The 15480-nt window shown below is 45.2% G+C and overlaps 1 protein-coding gene across 3 annotated transcripts in view; it reads left to right on the top strand.

Moving 5' to 3' along the window:
• Window positions 1-10851, top strand: part of LOC115119548 (tyrosine-protein phosphatase non-receptor type 4-like) — a 132839-nt gene extending 121988 nt beyond the window's left edge. For all 3 annotated transcript variants that reach the window (XM_065019039.1, XM_065019041.1, XM_065019040.1), the window contains exon 27: window positions 10440-10851. In XM_065019039.1, the coding sequence (XP_064875111.1) occupies window positions 10440-10685 (246 nt within the window). In that variant the 3' untranslated portion in view covers window positions 10686-10851. The remainder of the gene's footprint in view (window positions 1-10439) is intronic.
• The last annotated feature ends 4629 nt before the right edge of the window (window positions 10852-15480 follow it).

Below are 15480 nucleotides of genomic sequence, written 5' to 3'. Positions count from 1 at the left end.
TCTCTCTCTCGTTCTCTCTCTCGTTCTCTCGTTCTCGTTCTCTCTCTCTCTTTCTCGTTCTCTCTCTCTCGTTCTCTCTCTCGTTCTCTCTCTCGTTCTCTCTCTCTCTCGTTCTCTCTCTCGTTCTCTCGTTCTCTCTCTTTCTCTCTCTAGTTCTCTCTCTCGTTCTCTCTCTCTAGTTCTCTCTCGTTCTCTCTCTCTCTCTCTCGCTAGTTCTCTCTCTCTCTAGTTCTCTCTCGTTCTCTCGCTCTCTCTCTCTCTCTCTAGTTCTCTCGTTCTCTCGCTCTCTCTCTCTCTCTCTCTCTCTCTCTCTAGTTCTCTCTCTCTAGTTCTCTCTCTCTCTCTCTAGTTCTCTCTCTCTCTCTCTAGTTCTCTCTCGTTCTCTCTCTCTCGTTCTCTCTCTCTAGTTCTTTCTCGTTCTCTCTAGTTCTTTCTCGTTCTCTCTCTCTCTCTCTCTCTCTCGTTCTCTCTCTCTCGTTCTCTCTCTCTCGTTCTCTCTCTCTCTCTCGTTCTCTCTCTCTCGTTCTCTTCTCTCTCGTTCTCTCTCTCTCTCTCGTTCTCTCTCTCTCTCGTTCTCTCTCTCTCTCTCTCGTTCTCTCTCTCTCTCTCGTTCTCTCTCTCTCTCTTGTTCTCTCTCTCTCTTGTTCTCTCTCTCTCTTGTTCTCTCTCTCTCTCGTTCTCTCATTCTCTCTTCTCGTCTCTTCTCTCTCTCTCGTTCTTCTTCTCTCTCTCGTTTCTCTCTCTCTCTCTCGTTCTCTCTCTCTCTCGTTCTCGTTCTCTCTCTCTCTCGTTCTTCTCTCTCTCTTCTCTCTCTCTCTCTCTCGTTCTCTCGTTCTCTCTCGTTCTCTCTCTCTCTCGTTCTCTCTCTCTCTCGTTCTCTCTCTCTCTCTCGTTCTCTCTCTCTCTCTCGTTCTCTCTCTCGTTTCTCTCTCGTTTCTCTCTCTTCTCTCTCTCTCTCTCTCGTTCTCTCTCTCTCTCTCTCTCGTTTCTCTCTCTCTCTCGTTTCTCTCTCTTCTCGTTCTCTCTCTCTCTCTTTCTCTCTCTCTCTCGTTTCTCTCTCTCTCTCGTTTCTCTCTCTCTCTCTCTCGTTCTCTCTCTCTCTCTAGTTCTCTCTCTCGTTCTCTCTCTCTCTTGTTCTCTCTCTCTCTTGTTCTTCTCTCTCTCTCGTTCTCTCGTTCTCTCTCTCTTGTTCTCTCTCTCTCTCGTTTCTCTCTCTCTCGTTCTCTCTCTCTCTCTCGTTCTCTCTCTTCTCTCTCTCGTTCTCTCTCTCTCTCTCTCGTTCTCTTCTCTCTCTCGTTCTCTCTCTCTCTCTCGTTTCTCTCTCTCTCTCTCTCGTTTCTCTCTCTCTCTCGTTCTCTCTCTCTCTCTCTCTCTCTCTCTCTCGTTCTCTCTCTCTCGTTTTCTCTCTCTCTAGTTCTCTCTTCTCTCTCGTTTCTCTTCTCGTTCTCTCTCGTTCTCTCTCTCTCTCGTTTCTTCTTCTCTCTCTCTCTCTCGTTCTCTCTCTCTCTCTCTCTCTCTCGTTCTCTCTCTAGTTCTCTCTCTCTCTCTAGTTCTCTCTCTCTCTCTCTCTCTCTCTCTCTAGTTCTCTCTCTCTCTCGTTCTCTCTCTCTCTCTCTCTCTTCTCTCGTCTCTCTTCTCTCTCGTTCTCTCGTTTTCTCTCTCTCGTTCTTCTCTCGTTCTCTCTCTCTAGTTCTCTCTCTCGTTCTAGTTCTCTCTCGTTCTCTCTCGTTCTCTCTCGTTCTTCTCTCTAGTCTCTCTTCTCTCTAGTTCTCTCTCGTTCTCTCTCGTTCTCTCTCTCTAGTCTCTCTCTAGTTCTCTCGTTCTCTCTCTCTCTCTCTCTCGTTCTCTCTCTCTCTTCTCTCTCTCTCGTTCTCTCTCTAGTCTCTCTCTCGTTCTCTCTCTAGTTCTCTCGTTCTCTCTCTCTTTCTTTCTCGTTCTCTAGTTCTCTCGTTCTCTCTCTCTCTCTCGTTCTCTCTCTCTCTCGTTCTCTCTCTCTCTCTCTCGTTCTCTCTCTCTCTCTCTTCTCTCTCGTTCTCTCGTTCTCTCTCTCTCTCTCTCTTTCTCTCTCTCTCTCTCTCGTTTTCTCTCTCTCTCTCTCTCTCTTCTCTCTCTCTCTCGTTCTCTCTCTCTCTCTCGTTTTCTCTCTCTCTCTCGTTCTCTCTCTCTCTCTCTCTCTCGTCTCTCTCTCTCTCTCTCGTTCTCTCTCTCGTCTCTCTCTCTCTCTCTCGTTTCTCTCTCTCTCTCTCTCTCTCTTCTCTCTCTCTCGTTCTCTCTCTCTCTCTCTCTCTCTCTCTCTCTCGTTCTCTCTCTCTCTCTCTCTCGTTCTCTCTCTCTCTCGTTTTCTCTCTCTCGATTTCTCTCTTCTCGTTCTCTCTCTCTCGTTCTCTCTCGTTCTCTCTAGTTCTCTCTCTCTCTCTCTCTAGTTCTCGTTTCTCTCTAGTTCTCGTTCTCTCTCTCTCTCTCTCTCTCTCTCTCTCGTTCTCTCGTTCTCTCTCTCTCTCGTTCTTCTCTCTCGTTTCTCTCTCTCTCTTGTTCTCTCTCTCGTTCTCTCGTTCTCTCTCTCTCTCTCGTTTTCTCTCTCTCGTTCTCTCTCTCTCTCTCGTTCTCTCTCTCTCTCTTCTAGTTCTCTCTTCTCTCTAGTTCTCGTTCTCTCTAGTTCTCGTTCTCTCTCTCTAGTTCTCTCTTCTAGTTCTCGTTCTCTCTAGTTCTCTTCTCTCTCTCTCTCTTCTCTCTCAGTTCTCTCTCTCTCTCTCGTTCTCTCTCTCTAGTTCTCTCTCGTTCTCTCTCTCTCTCTCGTTCTCTCTCGTTCTCTCTCGTTCTCTCTCGTTCTCTCTAGTTCTCTCTAGTTCTCTCTCGTTCTCTCGTTTTCTCTCTCTTCTCGTTCTCTCTAGTTCTCGTTCTCTCTAGTTCTCGTTCTCTCTAGTTCTCGTTCTCTCTCTCTCTCTCGTTCTCTCTCTCTCTCGTTCTCTCTCTTCTCTCTCGTTCTCTCTCTCTCTCTCTCTCGTTCTCTCTCTCTCTCGTTCTCTCTCTCTCTCTCGTTCTCTCTCTCTCTCGTTCTCTCTCTCTCTCTCGTTCTCTCTCTCTCTCTCGTTCTCTCTCTCTCTCTCTCGTTCTCTCTCGTTCTCTCTAGTTCTCTCTAGTTCTCTCTAGTTCTCTCTCTCTCTCTAGTTCTCGTTCTCTCTAGTTCTCGTTCTCTCTAGTTCTCGTTCTCTCTAGTTCTCGTTCTCTCTCTCTCTCTCGTTCTCTCTCTCTCGTTCTCTCTCTCTCTCTCTCTCGTTCTCTCTCTCTCTCGTTCTCTCTCTCTCGTTCTCTCTCTCTCTCGTTCTCTATCTCTCTCGTTCTCTCTCTCTCGTTCTCTCTCTCTCGTTCTCTCTCTCTCGTTCTCTCGTTCTCTCTCTCGTTCTCTCTCTCTCTCGTTCTCTCTCTCTCTCTCTCTCGTTCTCTCTTTCTAGTTCTCTCTCGTTCTCTCTTTCTAGTTCTCTCTCGTTCTCTCTCTTTCTAGTTCTCTCTCGTTCTCTCTCTCTCTCGTTCTCTCTCGTTCTCTCTCTCTCGTTCTCTCTCGTTCTCGTTCTCTCTCTCTCGTTCTCTCTCTTGTTCTCTCTCTCTCGTTCTCTTTCTCGTCTCTCTCTCGTTCTCTCTTTCTAGTTCTCTCTCGTTCTCTCTCGTTCTCTCTTTCTCTCTCGTTCCCTCTCTCTCTCTCGTTCTCTTTCTCTCTCGTTCCCTCTCTCTCGTTCTCTCTCGTTCCCTCTCTCTCGTTCTCTCTCTCGTTCTCGTTCTCGTTCTCTCTCTCTCGTTCTCTCTCTCTCGTTCTCTCTCTCTCTCGTTCTCGTTCTCTCTCTCTCGTTCTCTCTCTCTCGTTCTCTCTCTCTCTCGTTCTCGTTCTCTCTCTCGTTCTCGTTCTCTCTCTCTAGTTCTCTCTTCATCTTCCTCTCACTTCCTTTACTCATTCTCTTTACCCCTTCTCTTTTCCTCCTCACGCTCTCTTCTTCCTCCTCCTTTCTGGGCAGGCTCTCCTCTCGCCTCCTCCAAGATGGCTCTCTTTAGTCTTTGAAGACAACCGAAACAATCTGTGTTAGTGTGTTAAGTAATAACAGATGGAGCACAGTGTAGAATAGAACAGTGTTACTACCTGAAAGGAGAGGGTCATCCTACTAGGAAGATGTTTTATTCATCCTTGTTGTATTGTCAGTGGTAGACTTTCCATTGTTACAGTCTACCAGTGATAATCTCTTGTGCCATGAGAATGCCATTGTCTCTCCAGATTCCCATTTTTAGGCTAGGTGTAAGGATTTTGTTTCGTACACTCGCAGGGTTCTCTGGTATTGAGTCTGGGCTACAGTATAATACAGTATATACATTGAGCTCAAAGTATTGGGACAGAGACACATTCTTTGTTGTTTTGGCTCTATACTTCAGCACTTTAGATTTAAAATGATACAATGACGTTAAAGTGAGGACTGTCCTCTTTAATTTGAGGGTATTTTCATCCATATCGGTGTGAACTGTTTAGAAATCACGGCACATTTTCTACAACATCCACCCATTTTAGGGGACCAAATGTATGGGAACAAATTCGCTTACATTTGTATTTAACAGGGTATGTGAGTGGAGTTGAGCGGTTTGAAATCCCTCTCATCGCTCATGGGAGCGGTGCGTGCTCATGGGAGCGGTGCGTGCTCATGGGAGCGGTGCGTGCTCATGGGAGCGGCGCGTGCACACCAATGCTCCACGTCCTTTCCAAAATCACTCCATTCATTAAAATCACCATTTAACCAACACCCCATCTATTTTTGTGACGACCTGGACCTACCATTTGCTTTTGAAGTATTGAAACCAAACCATATGATTTGAATGAAAAGAATTTAAATAAATAACAGGAAAAGGTGACCAAGAAGCGTTCATCATTTCAAATAGGCTACATGTCGTATTAAACATCATTATAAACACTCTCAATAGGAGCCAGACAGGGAGCCTAAGAAGGAACAAAAATGAATTATTTAGGCCATATTATTTAAATTATTTCAAGGCTATAGCCTACAAATAAATAAATTGTGAATCATTTGCGAGTGCGACACACTAGGCTGGTAGGGACAAAACGCGCTCAGAATTTAATCAACATTTTGTTGTATTCAATCATTATAGTCTATACTTAGAATGAAATGCACATAAATTAAAAATGCCTTATTAGGCTCCATCTACAGTGCCTTTGAATTCATTTTTAGAAACATGAGTTTAGCCAGAGTCTCATGCGATGGTACTCGGAGAGCAGGCCAGCACCAGTGAATACCCTCTCAGTGCTTGCAGAGCCACTGCGGATGCTGAACACCCGTTGGGCCACTCTTGCCAGACTGGGCAGGGATGTGTCGTTTTTATATTATTTTTGTAATATTTTTTCTGTCGGTATGCCTAAAGGGTTTTAGTTCAAACAACCCTATCAAAACGGAAAGGTTCTTGAAAGTGGTAATAGACCCCTTTCCAGAACACGACACACTGACGTCAGATGTATGCGACTCTTGGCTGCAGTCAGAAAGCCATCGCCATCTGCACCCATTCAATATAGCCTCGATTTAAGTTTTTATTTCTTCATATACTCATATACATTCCCAACCAGAAACCGTGGATTGATGGCAGCATTCGCGCAAAACTGAAAGCGCGAACCACTGCTTTTAACCAGGGCAAGGTGACCAAAAACATGACCGAATACAAACAGTGTAGCTATTCCCTCCGCAAGGCAATCAAACAAGCTAAGTGTCAGTATAGAGACAAAGTAGAGTCGCAATTCAACAGCTCAGACACGAGGTATGTGGCAGGGTCTACAGTCAATCACAGATTACAAAAATAAAACCAGCCCTGTCGCGGACCAGGATGTCTTGTTCCCAGACAGACTAAACAACTTCTTTGCTCGCTTTGAGGACAATACAGTGCCACTGACACAGCCCGCTACCAAAACCTGCGGGCTCTCCTTCACCGCAGCCAACGTGATTAAAACATTTAAACGTGTTAACCCTCGCAGGGCTGCAGGCCCAGACGGCATCCCCAGCCGTGTCCTCAGAGCATGCGCAGACCAGCTGGCTGGTGTGTTTACGGACATATTCAATCAATCCTTATCCCAGTCTGCTGTTCCCACATGCTTCAAGAGGGCCACCATTGTTCCTGTTCCCAAGAAAGCTAACTGAGCTAAACGACTACCGCCCCGTAGCACTCACTTCCGTCATCATGAAGTGCTTTGAGAGACTAGTCAAGGACCATATCACCTCCACCCTACCTGACACCCTATGTTACGCACGCCTCTATGAAGAGGGAACGTAACACCCTGCTACAACTAAACTCTCCGTGAAGTGAAGAAGGTATGGACTGTAGACGTAAGCAAGGATGACAACAGGCAGAATGTGGTACCGTTTACAAGGACTTTATTCCTTTACACGGTAATATGGGGAAAAGGGGCTGGACGGAACCAAAGCAAAGAAAGTAAATCTCAAAGCCCCCTCTCCTATCTTACCTGCCTAACCAATACTTGCCTAATTTAGCACCACCTGGTGCCCTAACCAAAATACAGGGGGTGGTCCGCCCAGGTCTTACCTATTGTGCCTAGACAGTGAATATACTACGGGTATATGTATGCCCGCGGGCCTCTTGCCTAAGCACTCCCTAGGTGCCTTCCCCTTCCCCCCTGGGAACAAATGAAACAGGAGAACAAATAATTTCTCAAACAAACTAAGAAACAAAGGACATCAAATAAGCTCTATCTGAGCAACAAACTCACAGAACATACCAAGTGCTACCAACAACTAACATAGTAAATTATCCACAGCCATCAGCCTCCTCTCTTAGCAGTGATTCTCTATCACATTCAATCTCTCTGCAATGACCTCCCAGCAATGACTCTCTGCAAAACTCCCAGCAAATCTCTCTCTCCTGAACAGAACACTGGCTTTTATATAGCTTCAGAATTAATGTGTAACTGGAGACAGCTGCGTCTTGACGAGGGGGAGGGGTCAGCTCTCCAATTAGCTATGGAGTCGACCAATCAGCTGCTTGAGGGATTTCAGGAAGCCATTTCCTGAAATAAACACATGCAAATACACAAACTACAACACATAATCTGGGGAACGTAACACCTTAGACCCACTCCAATTTGCTTACCGCCCCAATAGGTCCACAGACGACGCAATCGCAACCACACTGCACACTGCCCTAACCCATCTGGACAAGAGGAATACCTATGTGAGAATGCTGTTCATCGACTACCGCTCAGCATTTAACACCAGAGTACCCTCCAAACTCGTCATCAAGCTCGGACCCTGGGTCTCGACCCTGCGCTGTGCAACTGGGTACTGGACTTCCTGACGGGCCGCCCCCAGGTGGTGAGGGTAGGTAACAACATCTCCACCCCGCTGATCCTCAACACGGGCCCCACAAGGGTGTGTTCTGAGCCCTCTCCTGTACTCCCTGTTCACCCACGACTGCGTGGCCATGCACGCCTCCAACTCAATCATCATGTTTGCGGACGACACTACAGTGATAGGCTTGATTACCAACGGCCTACAGGGAGAAGGTGAGGTCCCTCGGAGTGTGGTGTCAGGAAAATAACCTCACACTCAACGTCAACAAAACAAAGGAGATGATTGTGGACTTCAGGAAACAGCAGAGGGAGCACCCCCCTATCCACATCGACGGGACAGTAGTGGAGAGGGTAGTAACAGTAGTGGAGAGGGTAGTAAGTTTTAAGTTCCTCGGCATAAGTTCCTCACGGACAAACCGAATTGGTCCACCCACACAGACAGCGTTGTGAAGAAGGCGCAGCAGCGCCTCTTCAACCTCAGGAGGCTGAAGAAATTCGGCTTGTCACCAAAAGCACTTATACAGATGCACAATCGAGAGCATCCTGTCGGGCATCCTGTCGGGCTGTATCACAGCCTGGTACGGCAACTGCTCCGCCCACAACCGTAAGTCTCTCCAGAGGGTAGTCTGCACAACGCATCACCGGGGGCAAACTACCTGCTCTCCAGGACACCTACACCACCCGATGTCACAGGAAGGCCATAAAGATCATCAAGGACAACAACCACCCGAGCCACTGCCTGTTAACCCTGCTATCATCCAGAAGGCGAGGTCCGTACAGGAGTATCAAAGCAGGGACCGAGAGACTGAAAAACAGATTCTATCTCAAGGCCATCAGACTGTTAACATTGAGTGGCTGCTGCCAACATACTGACTCAACTCCAGCCACTTTAATAAAGGAAATTGATGTAAAAAATGTATCACTGGCCACTTTAAACAATGCCACTTAATATAATGTTTACATACCCTACATTACTCATCTCATATGTATATGTATATACTGTACTCTATATCATCTACTGTATCTTGCCATCTTTATGTAATACATGTATCACCTAGCCACTTTAAACTATGCCACTTTATGCTTATATACCCTACATTACTCATCTCATATGTATATACTGTACTCTATACCATCTACTGCATCTTGCCTATGCTGTTCTGTACCATCACTCATTCATATATTTTTAGGTACATATTCTTCATCCCTTTACACCTGTGTGTATAAGGTTGTAGTTGTGGAATTGTTAGGTTAGATTACTCGTTGGTTATTACTGCATTGTCGGAACTAGAAGCACAAGCATTTCGCTACACTCGCATTAACATCTGCTTACCATGTGTATGTGACAAATACAATTTGATTTGATTTACTTATAATGATGTTTTTATTCTGGCTTGAACAGTCGCCAAGATTATATTTGGTTGTGATCTCTGCAAAATAACTATTTTGGATGCAGCATTTGTTAGCTAGAATGCTAACGCTCATTGATATAGGCTGTAGCAAAATCTAGCCAAAGAGCCATTTTACTGGTTGAAGTTAGTGTTATCTAATTATAATGCAGTTGATTTGCGATGTTGACACACACATTATATTAAGCAGGACATTCATACGAGCCTTAAAATCCAATTAGAATCCAAAAACAGTGTGAAATGCACTCGTAAGCAGCATGTAAATTACGTTTTTTTTTTGCTATGAGAACAGAAGGCCCCTGTGTTCTGCCACCAACTTGCGTGCATTTCCCTCGTTCGGCGATGTTTGCAAACACAGGAAGGGGTCTATATGCCTATTGAGCCAAAATCAATGATGACCTATTGTGTATATATAATTGAATGAAAATTAATGAAACTTTTAAGAGATCAGATTTTTAGTTTATAAATACTTTGCTACAATGACACCCTTCGGTAGCTTCCCTCCTCGTTCCTTTCTGTTCCTTTCTGTTGGCATGTACACCTCATGCTTTCAGGATAGCCGTCTTTCCACAAGGATTCTTTAGTCACCGCATCGCCGCACTCCCTCTCTTGCTCTTGGTCCTCCTCATCTTTGTAAGTCACCTTTTTATAAAATATATTTAACATACTCAATGACAGTGTCTAAAGCAAGGGGCTATAGGGGTGGCAGGTAGCCTAGTGGTTAGAGCGTTGGACTAGTAACTGAAAGGTTGCAAGATCGAATCCCCGAGCTGACAAGGTAAAAATCTGTCGTTCGGCCCCACTAGGCCGTCATTGAAAATAAGAATTTGTTCTTAACTGATTTGCCTAGTTAAATAAAGATAAAAATATATATACAAAAACCAGCAGCACACAAGTAAACAACAAATGCATGCTGGGCCGGGCAAAAGCTCGTTAAGTGAGCGCTACTGGATCGGGCGAGAAGGCCGACGCTCCAGCTTTCAGTCAAATGGGGCAAGCTCCTCGCTCTGCTCCAGCTCCACTCACATACTCTGGTATTAAAGTAGTAAAAAGTGAAGTATTTGGTTCCATATTCATAGCACGCAATCATAATGCTGCCGTGATTACCAATAATCCTGAATGAATCTTCAATAATGATGTGAGAAAGTTAAAGCTATTGACCCTGGTCAAAAGTAGTGCACTATATAGGGAATAGGGTGCCGTTTGGGAAGCACACTCTCTTCTCAGTCTCTGAAGAAGCCCCGTGCTCAGAACCAGGGTAGCGGGGGTAGAGAGGCTGCTGCAGCGGTAATTTCATTTGAATATGCTGAGCTCTAATGAGGCTAGGACACCCTCAGGGTCCAGGAGAAATAGGTGGAAGATAATGGCACCAGGGGAAGAGAGTGGGCTTCCTTTCTCCTGTCATGCACACTGAACTAAGTATGTGTGTGCGCACATACACACACACAACACACCCTTTTCTTAGTACAGAGACACACACTGACATAAACACATATGTACATACGTGCAGACACATTCGCGACACCCACCACTGCATTACCCACCTCAGGGACATTTATTCACGCCTGGCTCCCTCTGTATCCCAATCACTGGCTGTCCTGGCTCCTTTGCTCATGCCTTGCCATTGGCTCCTAATGTTGTTGACATTCTCTTCCTTCCCCCTCTCTCTTTCTCTTCTGTGTCCTCAGAGCCAGTACAAGTTTGTGTGTGAAGCCATCTTGAGGGTCTATGAGGAAGGCCTGGTCAAACCCCTGAAGCCCACCCTTTACCAGAGAGAAGAAGAACGAGAGGAAGAAGAAAATGGAGGAGAAGCAGCAGTAGGAGAGGAGGAGGAGGAAGAAGAGGAGGAAGAGGATGTTAGCGTTAGTGTTAGTGCTAGTGTGACCAGTGTGACGAGTGAGACTAGCGCAACCAGCGATTGCCCTGAACCCTGACCCCTTTGACCTGACCTGGGTCAGCCCAGCGCCAGGGATGTGGAGCCCTGGTTGCCATGCTTACCGCTATGGGCCGAGGAGAGAACAAAGCACTGTTGCACTTTACGCCCTCAAAAAAAAAAAAAACTGAAAGTCAAGGACAAATGAATCCAGTAATGTTGAATAGGTACCGTTAGGGGTATTGTGTGTTCAGGGTTAATTAAAAAAAAAAAGAGACATTTAAAACATGGTGAAATTGCTGTAGTAGTGCTGTAAGTACAACGACTGGGCGGGGCTGTGAGAGAGGGAGTGTTTTTAAGAGTGATCGATAAGCCCCTCCAGATGAATCTGCCTCCTTTTCTTCTCTGTCCCTCCGGTCCAACGAGAGACGCCATATTTTTTTCAAATAATATTTATTGTGTTTTAGTTTGTCAAACCCTGTCCATTGAGCAACGTGTACGTTAGAGTGAGTCTTAGCTTCAGGCATCCCAAATGAAATCATAGCTAGTAAAAGTTGTCATTCTTTACTTTTTAATGAAAAAAGTGGTTTAATTTATTATATATTTGAGCTTTTGACAAATTCAGACACTACACATCAGAGCACTTTGTCTACCCCTAGCTAACCTTGTGGCTGATGTGGCGCTATGCCTTGGTTTTTGCATAGAACAAACAAGGAGCCATTGACGGGCATTGATTGGCATGTTAAACTGTCTAGTTGGTCAGTTTTTAGAGCTGTTTACTGTGTCAAGACAGGGGGACGATCTACTCTAAGCAATTTGACAAAGTCCACAGCCACTAAGGGGAGGCTCGACCTTAAAACAATCTTTTAAGTTACGTTCCTCTCTGTCTTTGTGTGTCTGTCTCTAAAGAATGTAGACAATACCAAGAGCATTCAACCAATAATGATTAGAAAGCCCACCTCCCCCCCTTTTGATATATTTCAAATGGTAGTTAGAGTTTTTAAAACACATTATTGTTTATTGGAGATGATAATCACTGTTTTAGGTACAGATTACTGGGAATTTGTTGTACTTATACCCAACACAGTTTCACTCAAACATCCCGCAACAAGAGGTGTCCTTCTTTTCACACTGGTTCAACTGTGTTCACATTGTCATCAGCTCTTGTATTGGAGTTATCAGCATGTTTAGTTTGAGCTACTCTTCTTCTCATGAAAGAGTATTTCTTGCTTTGTTTGGTTACCTGGCTGCTGGCATCTTGTGCCACCCTCTCCGATGCGCGATGTGGGAGAGTGCAGTGTGTGTGTGGGGGGGGGGTGTAGTATGGGTGAGAGAGTGCAGCACGCATGTGTATATTTTTAGTGTGTGTTGGAGGGGTATGTGTATGGGTGAGAGAGTGCAGCACGCATGTGTAATTTGTGTGTGTGTGTGTTGGGGGGTGTATGGGTGAGAGAGTGCAGCATTTGTGTGTGTGTGTGTTGGGGGGGTGTGTATTTTGTGTGTATTTTGTGTGTTGTGTTGGGGGGTGTAGTATGGGTGAGAGAGTGCAGCACGCATGTGTATTTTTAGTGTGGGGGGGTGTAGTATGTGTATGGGTGAGAGAGTGCAGCACGCATGTGTAATTTGTGTGTGTGTGTGTTGGGGGGGTGTATGGGTGAGAGAGTGCAGCACGCATGTGTATTTTGTGTGTGTGTGTTGGGGGGGGGGTGTATGGGTGAGAGAGTGCAGCACGCATGTGTATTTTTAGCAGTTTATGTTGTGTGTATGTATTATGCCCTGCCTCTGGTGATGCTGTGTCTGTGTAACCATCAGCAAACCCCCTAACATTTCACCTTAAGCTGGTCGTCATTTCTAGCTCAATATTGGATACCAGGATTGAAGCCTGCTTTATTGTAAACTAATTTGCCATGGTTACATCTTCTTGACCTGCTGAGTAGACTGTGATGCATCTATAGCAGGTGCATTGGACGTGAGTACATTGTGACCAACGTGTCCACGCTGTCAGAAGCCCGTACAGTAAATTCTCTCTCACGGGCCGCTACGGTGGGTCATCAGCCCGTTGTGTGGAATCCACAAAACCCTCATTTGATTATTATTATTATTATTTTTATGTTTGATCATACATGGAGCCCACTCTTTTGCCTGAGAGTATTATGATGGCGCATCAAAAAGAGCACACTACAGAATTCCACATACAAGACTTGGGTTTCCAGAATCATCAAATGTTAACTATCATGAATGTCCAGCATTGAGATGTGTGTTGTGATAGCGTATCGGGGGTACTGTGGGGTTCTGTTTGGAAGCAAGAGGGAAGGGAAGTGGGGTAGGTATTAGAGTGTGGATGAGTTGTATTTTTTGTAAAACTGAAACCACAGTTGTTGCTTCTTAAGAATGGACAGCACTTTGCAGATGACTGGGTAGCCATGCTCGCTACTGAGTATGTCAGAAACAGAAAGTGGTGTAGAATGTTTTATTTATCATTGAATTTGTTTTTTAAGACACCTGTAGGGAACCAAAACTTCAAACTACACAGTGCCACTTGTTAATGTTGTGTAAATATACTAGACCATGTAAATACAATGTTGTGTGTGTATATAAAAAAAAATCTTTAAAATAAAAGGGAAAATGATTTGTGAGTTAAAATGTTTTTATATAGAGAATGCCGAACTTGTTTTAAAAATCGAAATCTTCAACTGCAACAGTGAGGTCAATGCAATGTTTTGATAGTAGATTGATGTTATGTTTACTTAACTCACACACAACTGTATTCCAAATTCTACATTTCAGAAGTGTGACTGATGCATCGATTATTTAAATAGTAGCATAAATGTAAGAAGCCTAAAATAATAGCATTGTGATCAACCTCCCATGTTCCAATAGCCTGAATTAGACTTATTGCCCTGTTTGCTTTGTGTCAGCTTTTAAGTTAAGCATTGAGCATGTTGGAATGGAGTGCACAGGTACAGTCTGGATATCCATGGCAGGGCATCTGATGATCAGAGAGAGCCGCAAGTATTTAATTTTTCTACTCCGCTAGCCAGCACCTCGCCTAAATAGGTGTGTGTTTCTTTTTCTTCTAGGGCATATGATGACACATTCATGAAGATCACACTGAAGCCATTTTTATTTATTTTAATTTTATTTAACCAGGTAGGCTAGTTGAGAACAAGTTCTCATTTGCAACTGCGACCTGGCCAAGATAAAGCAAAGCAGTTTGACACATACAGTTACACATGGAATAAACAAACAGTACTACAGTAGAAAAATCTATATACAGCATGTGCAAATGAGGTAGGATAAGAGCAGTAAGGCAATAAATAGGCCATCAACATGGTCAGTAAGTGGCGCTGTTGTTAAATGGAGAGGAATCATACAGTAGATATTTGGTCTTTTTGAAAAAAGAAAAACCTGTTTTACACTGACATGATGCAGTTTAAAAACATTGAGATTGAGGAACTCACACAGACAGTGTGGTGAAGAAGGTGCAACAGTGCCTCTTCAACCTCAGGAGGCTGAAGAAATTTGGCTTGGCCCCTAAGACCCTCACCAACTTTTATAGATGCACCATTGAGAGCAACCTGTCGGGCTGTATCACCACCTGGTACGACAACTGTACCGTCTGCAACCGCAGGGCTCTCCAGAGGGTGGTGCAGTCTGCGGTCTTCCCAACACATCACCCGGGGGCACACTGCCTGTCCTCCAGGACATCTACAGCAGCCGGTGTCACAGGAAGGCCCAAAAAAATTGAGATCAACCACCCGAGCCACGGCCTGTTCACCTCGCTATCATCCAGAAGGTGAGGTCAGTACAGTTGCATCAAAGCTGGGACCGAGACAAAAGCTGTTTTTCAATCTCAAAGCCATCAGACCTTGACCTTTAAAATAGTCATGACGAGCTGACCTCTGCCCAGTACCCTGCCCTGAATTTTAGTCACTCACTATGCGCTTACCACCCAGTTACTCAACCATGCACCTTAGAGGCTGCTGCCTATGTACAGGACATAGACATGGAACACTGGTCACTTTAATAATCACTACATACTGTTTCACCCACTTCATATGTATGTACTGTATTCTAGTGTGTGAATAACCTGTCTAAATGAGGTCACTCAGTTGACAGTGCAAGTAAGAGCAAAAACCTTGCCATATGGTCAAATGAATTGCCCGTCGAGCCCCGAGAGAAGATTGTGTCGAGGCACAGATCTGGGGAAGGGTAGCAAAACATTTCTGCAGCACTGAAGGTCCACAAGAACACAGTGGCCTCCATCATTCTTAAATGGAAGACGTTTGGAACCACCAAGACTCTTCCTAGAGCTGGCCGCACAGCCAAACTGAGCAATTGGGGGAGAAGGGTCTTGGTCAGGAACCTGATGGTCACTATGACAGAGTTCCTCTGTGGAGATGGGAGAACCTTCCAGAAGGGCAATCCTCTCTGCAGCACTCTACCAATCAGGCCTTTATGGTAGAGTGGACAGACAAAAGCCACTCCGCAGTAAAAGGCACATGACAGCCCGCTTGGAGCCCGCCTAAAGGACTCTCAATCCATGGGAAACAAGATTGAACTCTTTGGCCTGAATGCCAAATGTCATGTCTGGAGGAAATCTGGCACCATTCCTACGGTGAAGCATGGTGGTGGCAGCATCATGCTGTGGAGATTTTTTCAGCAGCAGGGCTTGTGAGACTAGTCAGGATTGATGGAAAGAAGAACGGAGCAAAGTACAGAGATCCTTGATGAAAACCCGCTCCAGAGTGCTCAGGACCTCAGACTGGGGCGACGGTTCACCATCCAACAGGACAACAACCCTAAGCACACAGCCAAGACAATGCAGGAGTGACTGCAGGACAAGTCTCTGAATG

Source organism: Oncorhynchus nerka, linkage group LG1, assembly GCF_034236695.1.
Source record: "Oncorhynchus nerka isolate Pitt River linkage group LG1, Oner_Uvic_2.0, whole genome shotgun sequence".
Classification (NCBI taxonomy): Eukaryota; Metazoa; Chordata; class Actinopteri; order Salmoniformes; family Salmonidae; genus Oncorhynchus; species Oncorhynchus nerka.
The sequence above is the reverse complement of the archived record's forward strand: the minus strand, read 5'-3'. Positions and strand labels throughout refer to the sequence as shown.